We start from the raw sequence: 22805 nt of genomic DNA on the forward strand, positions 1-22805 counted from the left end.
TGACACGTCTCTCTCGATGGGAAATCATTGTGCACCGATATCCTTTGCACAGTTTTTGCGCCGCCACTGTGCATTGCAGCTCATCTCTTCCAAATAATTTGGCGTCAACTCTAGGCCATACAGTGACCTAAGCTCTCCTTCTGCCATGCAACAAAGAGTGCCAGCTGCACAAGCCTTTATTACCATAGGTCTTCCAGCATTGGTCTTCCAAGACCTGCTGGTTCTTGGGAACTCCTCTCCCCAATGCATTGGACAGATTTGTTGTTGGCTTCATCATCATTATCTTCAAAAACATCATCATCATCAACAACTTCATCATCAACCATGATCTACCTCCTATAGGCCTCCCGAAGTCACTGCAATTGCCCACAGTCCTGCAATATCGCAATCCATCAGGCTGCTTTTAAATAAGCTCATTTTATTGCTCCATTTCCACGGTGGATGTTTGTGCATGTGTCTACCATTCTGTCGTTAGTCTCGACCACCTGCCACCACTCCTCTAGTGATGTGTATATGGTTGGTCGTAGAGAAGCCTTTCCTGAACGCAGCCTGCTCACATGGTTGGTCAAGCATCTACATTTTCCAATGATCTTTGTGAACAATGGATGCGTACTTCCACAGAATTCAAATAGCTGAATTATAGAATATTCTTAGGGTTTTTCGGTAAAGTCACGTAGGTAAAACATCAAAATTAATGAAAATAAAATAAAATAAAAAACAAAAAATCACGACGTTTCGGAGGCAACACAAGTCTCCGTCATCAAGTGATGCAGCTAATCTGGCTGTGACGGTCCCACCTGATGACGGAGACTTGTGTTGCCTCCGAAACGTCGTGATTTTTTGTTTTTATTTTATTTTCATTAATTTAGATGTTTTACCTACGTGACTTTACCGAAAAAACCTAAGAATATGATTCCTTGCAGTCACGAAAGCTTCAAATCTAGAATGAATTATAGAATGATTCTAGATTTGAAGCTTTCGTGACTGCAAGGATTCATACTTTTTGGTGGTTTTCGGTAAAGTCACGTAGGTAAAACAACCAATAAAATAAAATAAATGAAAACAACTCAATTAAATCACGACGTTTCGGAGGCAACACAAGCTTCCTTCATCAGGTGTAAAAAATGGCACAGCAAAATAAACCTCGTGATTTAATTTAGTTGTTTTCATTTATTTTATTTTATTGATTGTTTTACCTACGTGACTTTACCGAAAAAAACAAAGAGTATAGAATAGTGCTAAATAGTATTTTTCGAAAAAAAGTCAACAAATCCGACTCGAAGAATGACAGACCACGTTAGCCTCTTGGATTTATGTTACACATATTTTTAAAGGGCACGACAACAGCTGGCGTAATGAGAAACTGCCTGGTTCTTAATTCATTTTTAATCATTGCCCCCACTGCCGCTGGCGAAACGTGACTTTGATGTACAGCTGGGGTTAAAGAGGATTACTTAGAATGTTTTCATTGCAATTGCAATTATAGCACCTTGAGACGTAAAAGGTAACCTCCAGTTTGTGAGGTGACGCTCCGCTCGTGTGAGAGTTCATCAATTCGGGTTATTCCCATGCCCAGAGAGGATTCGTGTCCCTGTGTGCAGTATATTGCCTGTTGCACATTAAACGTGTATGCCAATGACTATTTCAAAAGTTTGGAAATGAAAACTGAAACATCTCACGTTAAGTAAATAATCCTTTCGTTGAGATCTCTGTGAAGTTTTGAAATGAGAGAATATTTTACGTGTTCTTCAAACTGGTTTTCTGATCTTTGAGTATCTTAAAATCTACATGTACACTGCAGAGCATGCTTGCATGCATTATAATATTTTGGTAATAAAAATACACGTCTGTCTCTATATAAATAGATGCACATATTCAGATAAATTAACATTTCGGTGCTCAATCAAACACATTTTTTTCAATACCATACATCTATAATAAAGATGTGTAGAGCCCATACATTGTAATTGCATACCAACGCTTTGCTTTGCTCGACATAAAAAAAAAACCTGAAACATAATGACTACCAGCTGGAAAGAAATGTAAAAAAAAATTGGTCCGGGTATATTGAATGCTTCAATACAATTCTCAAAATGTTTTGCAGTTGACAAGGCCATTCTGTATTTTTGGTTTCCCTGACGTGTTTCTGAGGTGTACTGCTTGTTGTTCAGTAAAACGTCCAACGTTTTGCTTCAAGTAGAACGTCAAACATCACGCCGAACCAAAAACATTGTACAACTCTAAATCCCACCGCAGGGCTATGCAGCACAAGCATGAAAACCTACACACAGTAGGACGTCTCTCACCGTGCCTTTTGTCTCTCTCTGTCTACTGCCAGGACCGTGGGAGGAATGTCGAGGTGAAGCATGTGGAGCGGGTGGAACGCAGGTCAGGAAGGTGTGGTGTGAGCACGTGGAAGGCTGGACCACGCTTCGATCGAACTGCTTGCAGGCTGAGCAGGGGGAGGCCCAGGTAGTGTCTGAGCGGCCTGCCTCTCAACGGGAGTGTTTTCACGTTTGCGAGGAGCACCGTGCGCTGGCTACCTGGTATGTTGGACAGTGGAGACCGTGTGAGCTTCGTCCAGACTTAAACTCCCCATCGCTGGGGCCTGTCTGTGGGAAGGATGGACTGCCTGGATGGAAAAAGCGAGATGTCGTTTGCACGTGGAAAGATAATGGAACAGAGGTGCTCGACATGGAGCAGCTGTGTCGGGTGTTTGATCCAAGACCATCTGACCAGGAGGCGTGCACCGCTGCCTGCCCACGTGATTGCGTTGCGTCAGAGTTCTCCGCCTGGTCCCCGTGCGAGCGTGCCTGCGGTGCAGACTCGGGCCTGCAGTACCGCACACGCACCGTGCTGGTGCCACCCGAGTTTGGAGGAGCGTTGTGCCCCAACCTCACCGAAGTCCGCAGCTGCCGAGATGCCTCTGCTTGTGATGGGGGAGACGGTGGCTTCAAGTACAGCCTCAGAGTCGGACCTTGGAGCGACTGCAGACCCGCTAGAATCGGACGTTTCATTCGGGATGTGGGACACAATGCAGAACCAAATGGTACCAATTTCAGCAGGACTACAAGAGCCGAAATGCGCAATAAAACGGCACCCGATTTTCCAGTCAATGGTACTTCTACCGGATTGCCTCGAGAGGGTATAGAATTAAAACGATGGACCAAGGAGCAGTGGAGATCGACGCCTCATGATTGGCCTCGAGGGGGGTCCCCTTGGGATGTGCAGATTGGCTATCAGAGCCGACAGGTCCGATGCATTAGGAGCGACGGAAAAAACGCCCCACTGACGTGAGTTCCATTTGCTGCGCTGACGCTTTTCACCAATCGATGCGTAGTTTTCCAAATTAAGATAATGTTGGCTATTAACATTTGCGCAGAAAACATTTTTTCCCCTTAACAGCTGTGGTGGAGAAGGTGACGCAGTGGTGAGTGCACTGTGCTACCAACCCAACAACTTGAGTTTGATTCCCAACCGTGGCTCTAACATCAGTGGCGAGCGATATCTGAACTGTTCCTGGGCTCCCACAGTTTACCAACTCACGCCGACCTCTGTGGTGACATACATGGGGAAGGCCTTCACCCAGCAGTGGCTTGAAAAGGGATCGTCGATATATAATTATTCATGAACAGTAATCTGGAATTAAAAAGTGCCTGAGATTGAGTGGTGAAATCAATTTGCGTGCAGGTGCCCGCTGGAATGATTTAACATCGCACGACCGGTAGACGTGGCAGCAGCTCGGTGGCGGTTTGACCACGGCGGCGGCGGCCACTGCCGATGACCACGGTGACTCTCCTTCGCAGCTTGTGCCTGTCGGAGAGCCCCTCGCCGGCCTTCCAGCCGTGCCTGCTGCCACGCGACTGCGTGGTGACGGAGTGGGCGCCCTGGTCAGCGTGCTCGCGGACATGCCGCGGACCCGAACGCGGCGCGGACGCGGGCCCCGGAGTTCGCACGCGCTCTCGCTCGGTGCGGGTCAGCGCCCTCGGAGGGGGCCAGGTCTGCCCCCCGCTCGTCGAGCGAGAAAATTGCAGCGAGGAGGCCGGGGAGACGCTGACGCCATGTCCACGGTAAGCACCCCCGAGGGGTTTTCTTGGTTTGAGAAGTCACCGGATTCTGATTACTGATTATTTCGTGTTGGGTTTGTTTTTTGTGCGTGTTTTTAGTTTGTTGACCTTTCCCCCGCACCTCCGATTAGCATGGTAGGCTACGTACGGTGCGAAAGAAGTTCAACACACACCCATACATTTGAGTTTTTGTTTAATAAGTGATGTGACGTAATCCTTCTTTTTTAAGTATCACAGTCGCTGGGCACGAGTCCCCACAACATCCAAGCTGCCAGCAACAAACCGCACTTGTTGAAGGTGTTATAGATGAGAGCTAATACGTTAGAAAGTTTGTTAAAGAGGCGATGCGGGGGAATTGTAGAGTCGAGCAGTGCGAGGAAATAAATGGAGAAGTCTTTCGTACGGCAGCAATGGTAATTGAGCACAGTGGGGTATTAGGGAACAAAATACACATTAATTTGATTACTGGCTTACATTTATGGTTATTTTCTTCAGACATACATTAAGTAGAGTTAGTTTTTGGAAATAAGCAGAATGCATAAGCATTTTTTATCTGGCAAGAAAGGCCTTGGTTTGATTTCGAAGTTGGCCACTTTCGTGTGTGGAGTTTGTGCGTGTGGGTTTTCTCTGGGGGTTCCGTCCCCCCCCCCCCCCCCCATATCTAAAAACATACAATACCATTGGTGAAGGCCAGACATCTCAAATGCAGGACGCTCTTGAAAAAGAGTCTTCCTGGATAAATAATATTATATGCTATGGCTGCTGCTGTCCTCATGTCAACTCCGGTTTGCTGACATGATAATTTCCACACATTTTTTGTTAAATACTTTTTTTTTTAAATTCTGTATGAAAATGAAAGTAATTCGCTAAATTGTTATCTGGTACATTGTGATTGGAGCAATACAGCTGGTTAACATTGATACAATTGGTAATTTGATTATGTGTAACTGCTGCTGAGCGTAAGTGTCCCACAAATCAAACATTCGCTGCTACTGACGTTCATATGGAACAGCTTGCAACCGGAAGATTAGAACTTGAAGAACCGTTTAAATTATCAGCTTATAATATAAAGGCTCGGTCTCTCTCACCTAATGTATGGGGAGATCTATACCACACGGTCTCTTCCCGTTGTGATCAAGCGTGATAATGAGTCGGAAAGTCCCGTGTGACTTACTGTAATGGAGAAGAACAAAAATTAAGTGCACACGCCATCTCCCGTGTTCACGATGAGCACTTTTTTTAAGCACCGGGACTAAAGGATTCCCCATCACTGTAACTGTGGAGAGAAAACACAGGCAATCATTTCATTGTTGCAACCAGTGAAGAGACGCGCGGCCAGTCCTGTTGTGCAATTTGCCAGTGAATGGAGAGGATGTGTTTGACACGAAAGTCTGGGCTATGAGTTCATCTGTACACTCTTCTGGGCGTTGACATTTTCCTTCCCACTCGCAAGGTGCTGATTCTCTCTCAGCTTTCAAGAGCAATACGGAATTTGAAAGCAATGGTGGAACAAATACACACAACGAGTAATACTTATTCAACAGAAAAGAAAGGAATGCCATTGGCAGCTGCGTACGATCACAAATAAAAAATAATTTTGCCACATTTGTTATTTTCCACTCCTTAATACAGCAATATAGACTTTCAGTAGGTTCATATTTCAGGCAACGGTGATAGCTGCTCTGTAAAAGGGCCATTGCATGAAACTTAACTCACTACATTATTATTTTTTTTATTGTGTACAGGGTGTTTAAAAACGATGGACCCGATTTGAAATCGCTATATCTCTGCAACCACGAACCGCCCATGAATGAAACTCGTACCACTTGAAAGGGCGGGGCATAGAGAGGGCGGGGCATAGAGAGGGCGGGGCATAGAGAGGGCGGGGCATAGAGAGGGCGGGGCATAGAGAGGGCGGGGCATAGAGAGGGCGGGGCATAGAGAGGGCGGGGCATAGAGAGGGCGGGGCATAGAGAGGGCGGGGCATAGAGTTTCAAATGATTACTGCTCGATGCCTCTCCCAGCGCACAAACAGCCCCTAGCCTCAGTCATTCGCAAGATGGTGACCACGCAACACAAGGCGTTTTGCGTTCTGCAGTTCAGCAAGACTGAATCCGTAATTGCGGTGCAGCGTGCGTTTCAACGGCGTTTTGGCATTGATCCGCCAATGTCAAAGAGCATTCGTTGTTGGTACCGACGATTTGAGGAAGCAGGCTGCTGTTTATGTAAGGGGAAGAGCACAGGGCGACCACGCACCTCAGAGGAAAACGTGAGAAGAGAGGCGTTTGGGACAAATTCAACTATCGTCTCGATGTTGTCCGTACAGCTGGTGGAGGTCACATAGAGCATTTATAAAATGGTTAGTAAAACCTGACAACTCATTAAACCGCTTGTAACTTTTTGTGTAATTGTCACATGTTGCCATCGTGAAATATACTGCTTTGAAATTGGGTCCATTTTTTTGGAATACCCTGTGTATCAGGCATGACCAATCCACTGCGTGTATCTGAACGCGAGTTGATTCATCATCCCCCTCTGTGCGGTGGACATCCTCTGAGGCATGTTTCCTCCTCATTCGTTAGTTGTATCTCTCTGACAGATATCTACAATTTGTTTGACAAACCTGTCGCTATGAATAACTTTAGTGAAAGCGTGTCTCTTGGTCCGACTTCTCTTCGACTCATACCTGTGTGTATTGGTCGCACCTTCTTCAGTTTTCAGTTCCAGTTTCAGTTATTTGGAATAACCCTGTGAGCCATTCGGCTCTCGATTCGGGTGCAACCGCAACAAACAATAAAATGACAAGATACATTTAAATTACAAGATAGATTCTTCATGTCACCTCAGTGCAGCTATTCTATTTGGCGCATTTACATGAGCATTTGACCGCACTGCAGGAAAAAAAGTACATAAAGAACAGATAACGTTAACCCACGCCATTGAACCACATGACGATAACGAAATGAGAAACTTTATTAAAACAATTTAAAGCTTTCGTGACTGCAGGGAGTCATCTTCTTGCTTCTTTCGGTAAAGTCACGTAGAAGGGAAATAATAAAATAATAAAAATAAAACAATAAAATAATTCTCACGACGTTTCGGCCACAATGCAAGCAGCCGTCTGAATTCAGACACTGCCTTCCCGACAGCCCTGTTCTTCACCTGAGGACGGCTGCTTGCGTTGTGGCCGAAACGTCGTGAGAATTATTTTATTATGTTTTATTTTTATTATTTTATTATTTCCCTTCTACGCGACTTTACCGAAAGAACCAAGAAACTTTCTTAAAACAATCAAGAGAGAGCTTGTAACAGTTTCTTACCAAATTCAAAATATGTTTTACCGTCCTCAAATGTGGCTGTTGTTATGTCGCCAACCGTGGGCGATGGCGAGGGCTCGGGCATGTCCCTTCATCCAGCGGTGCATCTCCGATTTTAGCACGGTTGGCTATGTATGGTGTGAAAGAAGGTCAACATTGCTTGTCGCGTCCATTATTAAATGGGACATATTTCAACTGCCTTGCTGGAAAGCACTCTCTCTCTCTCTTGCTCTCAGATCATTTCAAATGCCTCCAAAAGGCACCACCGTTTCCAACTACAGCATAACTAATTTAAGGCACGCACTCCCGCGCCGCCGTTTTTAGATTGTCTCTCCCACTCTCTTTTGGACTGTGGAATGAACAGAGGAGGGTAACTGCATACATCTTAATTCTGCACCAAATTGGCTTTGTGCCTCCGTTGCATAGCGTGATGCATTGAGGTGGGATTCTAGAGGTTATTTGTTAATGTGATTCTGTGATTGTCTTTTCAGTGGTGGGGAATGCCATTTAAAAATGCTGTAAATAAATAAATAAGGAAATAAATTGCAAGCTACAATTTAATGACTAAAAATGCAAATCTATGCCGTTTATAATGATCTGTTGTGCTTTTGAACATTTTGAAAAAGATCAGAACACGTCCCCCCCCCCCCCTTTGTTACACAAGCCAGTGCATCTTTGAAGGCAATTTATTAGGAGAAGCGGTTGAAAATCCTGAAGAGGAAAAAAGCAATGTTTGTATAAATTATGCTTGAAATTAAAGTCGTGCCACATGCAAATCTCTGTGCCATGTGCCACGTTACTTTGGAGTTTAACTACTTAAAACGAGGAATGGAAAAGTGTTGATGTGAATGCATTTTCATTTTGAAGTGAAGAGAGATGGATGGGCTGATATGGGTTTGAATTACTGGCACGTGAAGCCAAAACAAATGCTGAAAGAGCTGAAAATGTCAGTTAGCTCATAGCCGTGCACAGTTTTGCATTTGATGAGCTGAGGTTGATTGTATTTGTTTTTATCTGCCAGTAAGTGATGTACACGGGCATTGTAGTAACGTCTGTGAGAACTGGATTGCTTGGGCATGCTTGTACGTCTGTGCGCGCAGATCTGTGCGTTTGCAGAGAGCACTGGTGCAGTGGTTAAGGCAATGCACTCTGAGCACCACGAGCCAGGTTCGATTCCTAGCTATGGCTAATATCAGTGGCTCGTCATATCTGAGCTTGTCTGGGGCCTTAAATGAGGACGCGGTGCAATATGCAAGAAGCAATAGCACTGGCAAGAAAAGGCGTGTGGTGTCTGGGCCGCACCACTGCTCCCCGTGGTGCCTGCTGGCCTTCATCGATAGGTGCTCATGAATGGGACTGGCCCCAAACAGTCTGTTGAAGGATACACCTCCGATTAGGCGACTTTTCCCGCACCTCCGATTTAGCGCGGTTGGCTACGTACAGTGCAAAAGAAGTTCAGCATCACGCATATGTACGTACGTACGTACACGGCGGGGGATCATCGGTCTCTTTGTGTGCACAGATTTGTGTGGAAGGTGGCGCAGTGGAGCGAGTGCCGCGTGGAGCTGGTGATGGGAGCTCCGGAACGGAGGCGCGCCAACCACACGGGGCTGTGCGGTGGTGGCCTCCGCACTCGCGACGTCTACTGCATCATGGCCAACGAGAACCTCATCCTGTACCTAAACTCCCTCCACGAGCGGCAAGGTGGGCGGAGCTTTGAGCGCTGCCCAGCTCCGACCAGAGCAAAGCGGTGGCGAGACTGGCACTCCGCAACCCGCGCTCGTTCTGCTGCATCATCAGCGCTCGCCGGTTTCACCGAGCCTTTAAAAATCGACACTGTCAAATTGACATTATCCTCCGGAGGCAGAGCTTTCATTACCAGACGGCCTCTCTAAACAAGCTACAGCAGTCGCTCCAACACAGCGTGTTGGGGCATTTTTCGAATCCTTGGAAATGTGGTCGCAGCTTTTGCATTGCTGCTTTACTTGGGAGCATTTGGGTCAACATGGTCATCAATTGCCATGCATTGTGTGTCACTAAGAAAGAAAATGTGAGAATTTTAAAGTAAAATTTTCCTCATGGAAAACAGAAACTTTGCACATTTAAAGCAATTCATTTTCTGACACACTCATTATCAACGGTGCTACAGATTCAATTAAAAATACAGGAATATGGACATTTTTAGTGTAAGCAATAAAAAGTTGAGCTCTATATATTACCATCTGCATTGCTTTTTTTTATATCGCTAAGTGTTAAACATTTAATCCTTTGTTATTCCGAGGACAATTTAAAATGGGTATACTTTTGTGCAGATATGGTACAATTTAATTGCTTTTACAAGTAGCCAATGGCGAGTACGAGCTACTGACTTTAGTACTGCATTTGTTTTCCTTTATGTATCTGAAAAAAATCCATTTACTCGAATCGTTTAGAACACAGAAAACAGCAATGATTTGCGTAAATTAAATAATTTTCTCAACATAATTAGGCGCAATAGATAATGACTTTATCCCTTGCGAATGCATTTGCTTTATTGATAGCCAGGATTATTATTAGCAGCACATTAATAGCCGGTGCAGCGTTCCACTTAGTCACCTTGACTTGGCAACGCAAATCCTGCTTAATGGCCCATAAAGCTGCATTTTTCTTCTTCCTCCGCCAAAAGGTGCAGAGCATCCTCATTAAAAAAAAAGGAGATTCATTTTCAGCTTAATGCATCGGAAAAAAATAAATATCATGCCCATTAGTGGTCAATGATGGCTTGGCGTTTTGTTGTCCACAGAGATGCTGTCCAAGTCAAGAATGAGGCCAACCGTGGCACCATCTCTCTCCATTTCCTACGAGATCTCAGGTAAACCGCTTATTGCTCTTGATGTGAATTTTATTACCTTCTATATGCCGTGTGAAAAAAGCAGTACGGGGAGTTATTTATTTATTTGGGTTTTGCAATTTAAACCTGTTGGTTTTTTGAGCCAGTAGCGGAGCGAACGGGGAGGCTATATTAATCTAAATTGTTATTGTTGAAGCATTAACAGTGTGTGTGCGTGCTTGGCACGCGCGCAGTTAAGGCATCGGATCACTTTGTGCCTCGCAAGACCTGCCAGTGGTGCTCGCCTCAACCAAAACAAATAGCACTCTAGATGTTGAAAAGTATGGACGTGCCATTCAATTTCAAGTATAACGCCAGCGTTGTTTGAGCACAATATCTCATCTTGGTTCTTACACAGTATCGCCGCAGGTGTCATCAATATGCCTAATTAACTGAACACAGTGCTGTGTAATTAAGCATGATAGATGAACGTTAGGCACTGACTTGTTTTGGCGAGTGCATCATTCTGCTTCTGTGCCATTGCGCTGTGCGGATTATTTGAAATGTTGACGTTCAAACATTTGTATATTCCAAAGCATACATTGAGTGTGCTGCATTTTAACTGCAAACACTTTGCAGATGAAATGCTGCACCCCTTGGCAAAAGTTACGACAGTAAATCCGCATATGCAAATAACTGATGGGGCATCCCTTTAGCATTGATGCCAAGTGTGCGCAGCGTGATTTGGATTTTGAACACGGAGTTAGTGTGAGCACGGAGCGCTGTGCTGAAATGCAACTCCTTGAGTGTAAAATAACTCAAATTCAAACATGACAGAGCAGCAAACACCAGTCTGCAGAAAGTGCCCCTGCCATGTGTCAATTGTGGAAGACTTAATGTCAGTCCAGAAACATTTTCAAATTGTAAATTGGGCTTGTGTTGGTCATTAGCGTGATGTTTTGAGTGCTGAGGAAAGAGATTGGCTTCCCGGGGAGTGGTGCGTGTTGGTATTCTGTCAGCCATACACCGCACACGCAACTAACGCTCCGTGATTCCCCCCCCCCCGCTAATGTTATGGTTCCTGCTGTTGTACACATTTTGTTTTCACGCAAGAAATAATCATTTGTTTGCTTCTAGCTTCACAAATTCTATCAACTCGGAAGTGTGACTTTTTTTTAAAGGGAGGAGGGCATACAAAAGTATGGGATGGAGGGAAACAGCCATTGTTAAACAAACTTAAAACAAATGTTAAACGCTAAACAATGTGACGATATGATCCAATTTCGTCTTTCGTGCATTCTGCTCTAGCTCTCACCTGTGTATATGAGGAAAGAATGTCACCCCCATCTCTTAATTGAGAATGTAGAAGGGGCTGAGTCCCCTTAAGGCCCTCCCCCCTCCGTGGATACAATGACTAATAGTAAATAATCTGAAACTAAAACGATGCAAGGCATCGCGATTAATTTCTTCAAGGGTGCTTCGAAGTCACTTTTTTAACGAGACTTTTAAGGCTCGGGTGTTTATCATATGTAGCACAAGAGCCAGGACCTACAGGCAGGGTTCTCTTCATGTCAGTGTCAAGGGCTCCCACTGGATGGATGTGTACGAAACGAGGTCGTATAAATCTGGGCCTCTTACAAGTGCCGTGTTGCGAACAAGTACGTTCTGCCCGGAAGTCATTGCAAACAGTGAAAACGGACCACGCAGCAATTTATGTGGAGGCAAAAGCTGCGTTTATAATGGACACACGTAAAACAGATGATGAGCGGTGGCAGGTGACTGCGAATGGATCCACAGAAGGCTCGAAAGGACGTGGCAGAGCCATGTGTCAGCTGTGTAGGCGGCATCAAAGGTGGATCAAGAGAGGGAGTTGAAACGGATCGGGGAAGAAGCGTAGAACTGAAGAGAACTTAGAAGCAGTGACGCATTGAGACAGTGGGAGCAGATGAGCCCCAACAGTGGTGAAGACCAAAGGCTTGAAGAGAAGACGAGTAGAAATATGCATCCATAAACGCAGCAGTTGGATGGATTAGTTGCCGAGTGCGACTACTCCTGCACCACATTTCATATTAATTGCCCATACAGTTTTTACTTAGCTTTCTACTTGGCACACAATCGACATTGTAATGGTTCCTCTGGCAAAACGTAAGGCTTATGAATGACATTACCTTATGTGGACAAGTAATTCATGGATAAATTAAACTGAAATGGCTGGATATAAAAGTAAGAGGGTTTGTTCCACATTTAATTCCGTAGCGAGCATTTAAACTTATTTTCACACCAATGACAATGGAAGCCAATGGTCATAAACCTGGTTAAACAAACTATTATATTAAAGTCACGTAAAAGGGAAATAATAAAATAATATAAATATAAAACAAAACAAAATTCTCACGACGTTTCCACTGCAACACAAGCAATCATCATCATACGTGACTTTACCGAAAGAACCAAGAATATGAATCCCTGCAGTCACGAAAGCTTTAAGTAAAAATTTATTATATCACTGCTAATTATGCTGAAATTGCTGCAAGTTGATAAATGTGTATAATGTTAACTAATTCTCTTGGCAAAATCAGGATTTGCTGGAATGTGGACAAGAAATAACTATGCGTGGCATTAATGGGTTTCTGGAAGTTTGCCTCCTTCGGCAAATCCCTGTGATGAAACTGACTTTTCTCTTAGCTCCCGTCTGAACACTCATCGCTATGCCGATTCTGTTACATCGACCCAATGTATTTTATCGACCCATTGTATAGCACGTACGTACGCAGGTTTCATGGCAAGCTTTTACGAGAGACCAGCAACAGAGCACAGAAGTGATCTGTTGCTGGTCGAGCACTCGAGGGGCACTTTGAGTTGCCTCCTCCGGCACTCTGCCTTCAATTACGTCAACGCAGGCTGCCTGTTCAGCCTGGGGAGAGAGGCTCCCTGACAACCGTCAGTACTGTCCAACAGCCTCAGCAGCCAGACCTGCAGCTACGGGAGCTGAGTGCAGTCCAGATTCATTTGACTCAACTCAGGTTAGAGACTGACAAGGTCGAACCTGGAAACTGGAAGCCACCGTGGCCCCTAAGATTCATATTTCTCTGATGTGATAATGTTGATTGTTCTGACTGGAGCTGTGAAGGTCAGAGCTAGAATCACTGTGTTAGAGGTGAGTGTTATGGTCATTATTACAACAATGAAAGTAAAAGAGAATAGAATACTGTAATGGAAATTAAATAATTTTATTGTTGGAAATAATTGCATTGTAACAATCATAACACAGACAATAATGCAAATTCTACGACACAATACAACCGGATGTATGTGGCATCCAAATGCGACCACATCTCAAGATGCTGTACAGAAACAGGTGGCAGATTTATGATGTACAGCGAGGCAGTCCATCGTAGGCAGAGGAAACGAAGCAAGTTCTGGAGAACCCAGTTTAATCAAGGGCGGCTTATGTGTAGATTCAGACTCGGGATTTCTGTGGTGTCGGATCATTGGTTTGACTTTGGCATTCGTTTCCCAAGCCACTCCGTCACATAATTTAGGAATATGATTAATATCCTTACATGGCAGTCTTAATAGCCACATCATCGATTATATTTCCAATAAAGGAATCGTATACAGTATACAAATAACAAACATAAGTGATGTGGCTCTAACAGATGCTTTTCAAGATAATTTATCCCATTAATCATGAATGATGACCTTCCTATGATGGAATGATTATACTCTGCCAGATACAAGAAGAAAGACAAAACTCCCAACAACAATTACTGGCAAAGAAAATCAATTGGCAAAATATGTGAAAGGCACAAGAACCACAAACCACTTTGGCATTCAAACCAATCAAGGTGTTTAACAAACAGCAATGTCAGGTCAAAGATGTTTTATGGTGAGACCGGCAAGTCATGCTTCACGAAATTCGTTTTTTCTTACTCCAATTAGGAATTTCGCGTCACACGATGCAATCAGTGTGCCAGTGAAGGTTTGTGCCACGAACGTCGTTATCGCATCATATAGGCAAGGACAACCTGTTCAGATTGGTGAGACAAACCTCACAAAACTCGTTAATATTCATAATCTATCCCAAGTTTCTGCCTAAGGGGCAGGTCCATGGCTGAAGCTACCCTCCATTCTGTCAGATCCGTTCCCAGCCCCTCTTCGACTCATCACACTCCACGGGTGCCAACTTTTCATAAAGGCTGCACGTGTGCGTTTCATGTAAATTCTGGGGTGAAAATTGACGAGCGGATATAAGTTTTTAGGTAAAATAATGGAGATAGCTACCATGCTATGAATGCAATTACGCGTTTATGCAAATACACAAGTAAAGTTCATCTTAGTTTTAAACAAGGAACAATTTTCATGCATAGGCAACATGCCTTCTTGCATTTGTCCGTGGAAGTATTTAATCGGTGATAATAATATTACCTTCCGAGGTGCACAACAAGATTACGTTGCCCGTGATGACGTCACATGATATTTTAATTTTATTGAAAGTATTAACGCTGGTTATGTATTGCCATGATTTTGGGGAATCCTTTCATCAATTTGCTAGGTTTCTATAGAGTAGGTCCCTAATAGCAACATAACTTTAACCAATTTTTTTTTATTTTGGATCTTGTTTACGAGAATTACTATGACACCACGTTACAGTCAGATAAACAGATATAGCTAATTCATTGATTAATTCTTTCATCCTTACTTTTAGGAAGCATTAGAATAAATAATCTGATAAAAAATATGGGTTTCTTCTTAAGACTGGTCATGATGTTCTATTTTAAAGGGTAAATAAAACGTCCAAGTTTAAGGGAACCACTGGCCCTTCACACAAGCTATGCTATAAAGAAATCTTAATTTCATGGAAAAAAAATATTTTCTCATTCTGAGAGCTGGAATTTTTCCAATAAATTAAACCAATTCTCATTTATATAATTGTTTTTTTCTCATCATTGGTGACTGGACTGAGACCATCAACTCAAATACCTGAAAACACACTTTAATCACGGATGGCTGAAACCCAGATTCAAATCCATAATCTCGGTGTGCTCGCTCGGTGCTATGACCTCTGAGCCACCCAGAAACCTCCAGTAATGTATATTTTAATGGAGTCCATATCTGGAAATTGTAATAGTTAGAGGTAAAGCCCTGCAATTGCTTGCGCACGTAACGCTTGGCATAAGGCCCTCCACTAGAGGGAGCTCTAGAGAACCCTTATAGGGGCTATTTGGCCTGCTCTTCCATTTGTAACGCTGTGTGGAAAAAGGTATGGGAATTTAAGAAACCTGTCCATTCTTGTAACTGCTTTGCCAAGTGGTGGAATTGAACTGGAAATTCTAGCCCATTACACCATGGTAGCATCACTCAAAGTTGTAATCCTGTACCATAATTTATTCAAAAGGATGATCGATTAAAACAAACTTTTGGTCATGGAAATCAGGCTCGGATGGACATCCCCACTCTCAGGTGAAGAACAGGTCTGTCGGAAAGACAGCGTCTGAATTCAGGTGAAGAACAGGTCTGTCGGAAAGACAGCGTCTGAATTCAGGTGAAGAACAGGTCTGTCGGAAAGACAGCGTCTGAATTCAGGTGAAGAACAGGTCTGTCGGAAAGACAGCGTCTGAATTCAGTGAAGAACAAGTCTTTCCGACAGACCTGTTCTTCACCTGAGGACGGCTGCTTGCGTTGTGGCCCGAAACGTCGTGAGAATTGTATTTTATTATGTTGTATTTTTATTATTTTATTATTTCCCTTCTACGTGACTTTACCGAAAGAACCAAGAAGATGAACCCCACTCTCGTGTGTTGCAGCGTCGCGACCTGTGGACAACAGCCTGTGTGGTGTGGATAAGCCTGAGACGCTGCAGGCATGTTCAGTGCCCTGTCCTGCTGAGTGCCGCTTGACCCCGTGGACAGCCTGGGGTCCCTGCACCTTTGAAAACTGTGGAGAAACCCCCGGCAAGAAAGGTATCTCGTGGAGAAGGCAGCAGCGGCTGCTACGCCGAGGAATGGCTCAAGCACAAAAAATGTTCACGAGCCATCGCAGGCAGGGGATCAACAACACCGTGGATTAATGCTTTGTCGAACTGGGCGACGGCTCACCAATCATCCCTCCATGGGAGGCCGAAAGGCCGCCGATTTCCGTTTTTTTTTACAACAGCTGCAGCGCTGCCGCTGAAATATGAGGAGCTGTGAAGCACGTCGGTGGCGTTCCGTGCATTTGGGACAATAATAAGGAGGCAGGATGCCATCTACACGAAATTGAATGCTGCTGTGCAGGAGCACACGGTGCTGAAAAGCCGTAACTGTATGTGCCGCATAAAGTGACAAAGGATTCATATTAAAATAGGATTGGGTAAATCATTGCAGCAAATCAATTTCATGGCTTTCAACTTGATAATAAAGTATTAAACTGATCCACAAATGCAAATCTGGTTAATTTTTATTTAAAAAAATTTTGATTTTAATTAACTTTTAATACATTTCATGGCTTATAAAACAAGCATATTTCACAAAGTAGCCAACAGGCTTATGAACATCTTTTTGTGTTATTTTTCATGAAGATTAACACATGCTCCAGTGTGTTCTTCCGCACCTTACCCCGCCACCACCACCACCACCACCACATTTAAATTCAGTAGTTGTATAAATCACGAATGGTAAAACGCTTTTTTAAACCCTGTGGAATTCACCGTCGGCTCCGGATTAATTGCTCGACGATGACATTTGTTACCCCCGTTGGTTCAAATGCATCGCCCAAGGATTTAAACGCAGGAGGAGGCAAATTGTGAGGGAGGCGGCGGCGGGCGGCGGTGGAGAAGGCGACTGCTCTCACCTGGCGGAGGTGCTGCCTTGTGACGACCCCGCGTGCTTCCGCTGGGAGGTGGCCGGCGTGGGTGCCTGTTTCCCGGACGGCGGAGCTCGCTGCGGGGCGGGCGAGCGCGACCAGTTGACCGTGTGCAGGAAAGACACGGGTAAGGGAAATGTGAGAGGAGGAGGAGGGGGGCGGGGAGCTGCCTGTTCCTCCACAAAATACGGCTGCCGATGGCGACACAGACACACACACACATTCCTGCTCTGTGGCTTGGATGGCCGCCGCGTTGGTTGTTGTGTGTGGACGTAAATATTCGGCATTAAGTTTGAGCTGTCTGCGCGGCTTGTCGTTCACTTTCCAGGTTTGTGCTGCTTCTGTCCCAACAATTATCGCAACTGCTCCTCCCATTGGCATGTAATTAACCCAAATTAATTATATATTTAATTCGTTAGATTTAAATTCATAATTATTATTATTGGTGGAAGGATTAATCCCCTCTCCCCTGCCTCCACACCACCACCCTTCCGCCAACAAACTATTCCCAAAGCGAATTGGATAATTCGTTATGATTCAACGCTCATGTCATGAGCTTAAGAAGCAATTTTAATTGATGATTTGCCGCATCATTCTACCCTTCATGATTATCGCCACCATATACTTTCAGAACAGCATCCAGAAACTTCATCGCATTTATTCACAAAGTGTACACCATTAACGATGTGCATGCGTCCACTAAAATATTACTTGTGCGTACATATATATGGTGGCTGTAAAGTTTTGACATATTGCATTGTGCGTGTGTGTGTGAGAGAGAAGAAAATATGCATAAAAGGGATGGAATATTGACTTTCAAAACAGAGCTATTTTACCCCTGCTGGGTGATTGATCTGCCATTCTTGTGTAATGTATGACCCATTTCCCTTTGCCAGATTACAAGTCAGGCTCTTACAGATAATGAGAACGGGTGTCTCTCGATTTAATTTTGGTGCCAATCATCCCACACCAGCGCCAGACACATATTTAGTTGCTCGGAATCATTCAGCATCACAATTGGCAATTTTGAACCAAATAATAAAGTGGTAATGTCTCATTGAACTCTCATTAATGTTCAAAGAAGAATCAGAAAATATGAAGACATTTCGGAAATCCCTCCACGATTTGCCATTGTAACAACGGTGCTTTTATGCTTCATCTATGTCACACTAATCATGTAAATCAGAAAGGGAAATAAGATCTGCACACATGCGCACACAGTCGGGTGGACAGTGGTTAGCGCACTGCGCTATGAACCCGGTGTAACAGGCTGTAGTATACCCCCAGGCCGTAGTATACCTGGGGTTAAAACGGCCTCGGCTAGATTATACCCGAGTATATTATGGCCTTGGCCAATTTATACTCTGGGGTATATTATGGCCTAGGCCAAATTATACATCTCTAGGCCAAATCATACCCCCATGATAGTAATAGTGTTGAGCGATATACACATGAATTACAAAATTTTTCCAACATTTTATTTAAAACTGTAAACACATAGACTGCTTCAACCAGAAAAACTTTAATCATAATAACCCTAACCCTATCCCTAACCCTAACCTTATCCCTAACCCTATCCCTAACCCTAAAAATGCTTCAATTGATCAAATTGAGATTCTTACTTCCATTTACACGCTTTTTTGATATCGATTGAAGTTCGTTTGAACTTTCACATGGGGCATATTCTGACCTGTAGGGGTATGGTCTGGCCCAGTCTAGTTTAAATCCCCGGGGGGTATAGTTTAGCCGAGGACACTTTATCCCCCCGGGTATACTCTGGCCTGGGCTAAACTATACTCGGGTTTAATCGGGGCAGGGGTTAGTTTAGCCTGTTACACCGGAAACCTTAATTCCATTTTGGACCAGGGCTAATATCAGTAAGCGAGTTACATCCGCACGTGTCTTGGCCACCCTACTGCCACCCCCCCTCCATCCCTTTCACCAACCTGCAGTGACCAGCATGGCGAAGTATCGTAAAATCACACCCATGACAAAAACAGCATGGGGAGGCCCTTATTCAGCACTGGATTGACAAACGGCTGTAAATTATTATTATTATTAAATGCTCATATATATGCAGTGCACATGTTTCGTGTTATTTACGGTATAAGGTTTGTAAAAGGTATTGTTGGGATAGGATTCAGGTTTTTGATGATGTGCTTAGAAAACCCATTACTTAAACTTGGGGCATTATCGACTGCTTTACTGGTTGTGCATATGCGTGGTGCGTTTGTGGAAAGTGTGATTTATATAGCACTTAACAAAGTCATTTCTGCCGAGCTGCACGGAAGAAATATTGTAAATTGCAGTGTCTTGCAGTGGATTTTTCTGCAATTCCGCAGGGATCTCAGAGATATCAATTACCCAATGAAAATGACAAACTCGGTCTACGTCAAGTTGCTTTCAGTAATCTGCAAATATTAAACAAGCTCAAGCAAAAAAAAACCGATAGAACAAAAAAATATAGCACACTGTGAATGTAAAGCTTGGTTGTTGTGTTTGCTTACTTTACGTAATTATTTTGATACAATTTGCATTGGTAATTATGCCATAATTTAGACTTAAAGTTATTACACTTTGAGAAGGGCCACGCATCTAATCTACTCTTCATCTGATTGCTTCGCCTATGCATTATTGTGACCTTTTTTTTACACCACTTCGGCTATAATCACTCACTCTTTCTTAATCAACATTACACACAGCCAAAGTACACGGTACAGAATGTTTCATTTTATGCAATGATATAATGCATGTGACATGTACATTTGTAATTCAGTTTGTAGGCAGACAAGCCAAAAGAGTCCAATACACTCAGGCTCTTGCAAAAAAAAGAGATTTAATGCGATGCTATCGTTCATGGTTATGCAAATGGTATTGTATTATAGATGTTTACCCAGGGATGCTGCCATGCTGTGTTGGTTAGCGTGGAAGAGGAGGCCAAAATATCCCCTAGAGAGGTTCTACAGAGTTCTCTCAAGTGGATGGTCTTCTGTCAGCTGTGGAGTGAGGTAGCAATTGCAGGGACTGCACCTTTACCGACCTTGATCACACCCAATACCGAAAGAGGAGTAAATGGGTGCACAAGACCAGTTGGTGGAGACAGGTTTGGGCACTCACCGTTTCCATGTGGCCTCACCACTGTGGACAGGTTTTTCAAACTCCCGTCTGAGGATGGAGGAGGACGTGTGGAATGAGAGGAATTCAGAGCTGACCTGCACATCTGTGCCATATAATGCGTTTGTAAGATCAACTCGGTGGCTGGAGCACTTTATATCTATCGAGGAGAACCTGCATTTCCACCGTGTACCTGAGCAAATTGCATAACATTTGACGGATACAGCCCGACTTCAGGACATGTGATTTCACAGCATTGTCACGTTTGAGCGTAATGCCAATGCGTTGCTCCTTGGAGCCAGGAGAATTGGAGTTACAGAAAATCTATTTGTTACCAGGTGGGAGCTCACTCTTTTAGATTGCAGGATCGTGAGATATAGCAACGGTTTAGGGGGGGGCCTTAATCCAACAGTGGATTGAACATGGCGAGATGATGATGAGAAACTCTTCGAGACTGGACGTCTCTTTTATACGTTAAAATACAAACTGTTTAAATAGGAAGCAAATCCAAAGCGGCCAACATCAATGAAAGTAGTACAATTACAATATAATACAACGACTTACATGAGGATGACACAAACTAGCCGAAGCATTTGCACTCAAAATTTTCAAGAAAAAGAATCCAGATGATGAATGTGACAGATCTTGTTCTTTCATATGGCATTGTGAAAAGCAACAGTTTTTTTTCTTAATGATCGTCATTAATGAATGCAAAGGTGACTCATCCAGTGCAATGATGTGGTTGACGCATTGTGGATATCAGCGTTACCGCCAGGATGTGCATGGATAAAGCATTCATCGGTGATGTGCTTGATGGTTTGGACTTCTCCACAGACGCAGTTGGGCGATTCTTTGATCTTCCATTTATGGAATGTGTACACGCATCTGCTGTGTGTGTTCGAGCGCGGTTCAGCGTGGTCCATAGTCGTCGTGGAAGAGAGAATCCCGGTACTTCCACCGCCGGGTACGTGAATTATGTTTTTGTTTTCCACGTCCATAGCCACCCATGATTCAGACCACCGAGTGGCGGTGTCTTTATTGTCGGCTGCTAGGGTGGAGGCGCGTATCCAGCACGGTCTCCTGGATTTTAGCCTTGGGCGTGGGGGTTCCTTTAGATCTTGATAGAGCGGCAGAGTCAAGTTTTTCATTATCTTGTTGTATTCCCGTGTCGTCGCTTCATTGCGTCGGATGTTGGCCGGAGTGATATTCGCCAGCACAGGAAGCCACGGGAGTGGAATAGACTTTAGGGAATCGCTGATGATATGACGCGAGTTGTTAATTTCGGTATCGACAAGGTTCGTGTGAGGGCTTGCACCCCAGGGCTTGCGTCGATATCTTCAACATGCTGACATCGCTTCCCAGGTTGTTCCTGCAAGTTTCTTAAAAATATTCACTCGTGCTTTCGTTTTACCTTTAGCTTGTTTGAGGTTGTGATGGTAGTTAAGCGTCCGATCCAGGGTAACTCCTAGATACTGAGGGTGTTCACCATGCCTTAGCTTTGCCCCGCGGAAGTTAACGTTCAACGTTTTCGAAGCTTGTCTGTTGTTCAGGTGGAAGGTGAAGACGACGCTCTTCGATGGCTTTGGCTTAAGGTGCTAATTCTTGAAGTATTCTTCCAGAGTTTTCAGATCTTTTCGAGGACTACCTCAGTGTCCTCCATTTTCCGTGCTTGGGTTGCGAGTGCGATATCATCCGCATATGTGAACTTATGGCGAGATGTCGCTGGAATATCACGAGTATAGAGATTGCGATGTTGGCCTTGGCAACTGCCTCGACGAGACCAACGAAACGACGGTAGTTGACTGCGCGTGGAGGCGTCACTCCAACTGATCCTTCCAAGTCCGCAGTGAAATTCACCCATTCAGCTGATCTCAGACTCCAACGCGGTTTTGGTACGCAGCGGAAGAGCGCTATCTGAAGACCGATATGGATCATTGCAGGTCTATGTTGGCTATTTGGGAAGTCATCTAGGATTGTTCTCGTCGACGGCATCGGATGTCCGTTCTGGTCCCAAGACACAAAACATAAATCGGGCGTATAGCACTTTTTCCACCTCGCCGACTTGAAAGTACCGCGGTCTTTTGCGTCATAGAGCAAGTGCTGGTCTTCTGCCGCTGCCCATGATGTCAGTTGTTCACCAGCTCTATCGTTGGCGCTATAGCCCCACAATGTGTGGTGCCTGTTGAAGTCGCCTATGTGGATGATAGGGTGGCTTGGCTGCGGTAATGCCGGACACTACCATTCCATACCTGGAGGCTTGTAGACATTGACCACTATCACGTTGTTGATCTCGATGGTGATGTAGTGTGGCGAGGTGTGTGGCACGACCTGGACCTTCAGGTCGTTCTTTACGTATGTTGCAAGGCCGTGCTTCGGATGGTGGCTTGCAGCAATGAGAGTGTATCTGATTATCTTTCACTGAGGGCACTGTCGATCCAGATGCGTTTCTTCCAGTGCAAGCACGTCGACCTCTTGAAACTGGAGAATCTTCGCAATGTAATCGCATTTCGCACTGGAGCGGCCCTCGACGTTAAGCTGCATGATTCGCAGTGATGGGCTGACATTCACATTGCTCCGATCTTGTGGAATGCTCTCTGTGCTGTTGCTTTTTCGGACCGGGATACCTTTGTCAGGCATTCGGCCGCCGGTGTGATG

At 44.3% G+C, this 22805-nt stretch overlaps 1 protein-coding gene across 1 annotated transcript in view; it reads left to right on the forward strand.

The window, feature by feature from the left end:
- Positions 1-22805, forward strand: part of LOC144727088 (thrombospondin type-1 domain-containing protein 7A-like) — a 221603-nt gene that overhangs the window by 82914 nt on the left and 115884 nt on the right. Inside the window, exons 4-9 of the mRNA XM_078605833.1 lie at positions 2339-3293; positions 3807-4070; positions 8907-9088; positions 10167-10235; positions 16001-16156; positions 16951-17163. Of these exons, the coding sequence (XP_078461959.1) occupies positions 2339-3293; positions 3807-4070; positions 8907-9088; positions 10167-10235; positions 16001-16156; positions 16951-17163 (1839 nt within the window). The remainder of the gene's footprint in view (positions 1-2338; positions 3294-3806; positions 4071-8906; positions 9089-10166; positions 10236-16000; positions 16157-16950; positions 17164-22805) is intronic.

This window comes from Lampetra planeri, chromosome 2 (assembly GCF_965212315.1).
Source record: "Lampetra planeri chromosome 2, kcLamPlan1.2.h2, whole genome shotgun sequence".
Taxonomy (NCBI): domain Eukaryota; kingdom Metazoa; phylum Chordata; class Hyperoartia; order Petromyzontiformes; family Petromyzontidae; genus Lampetra; species Lampetra planeri.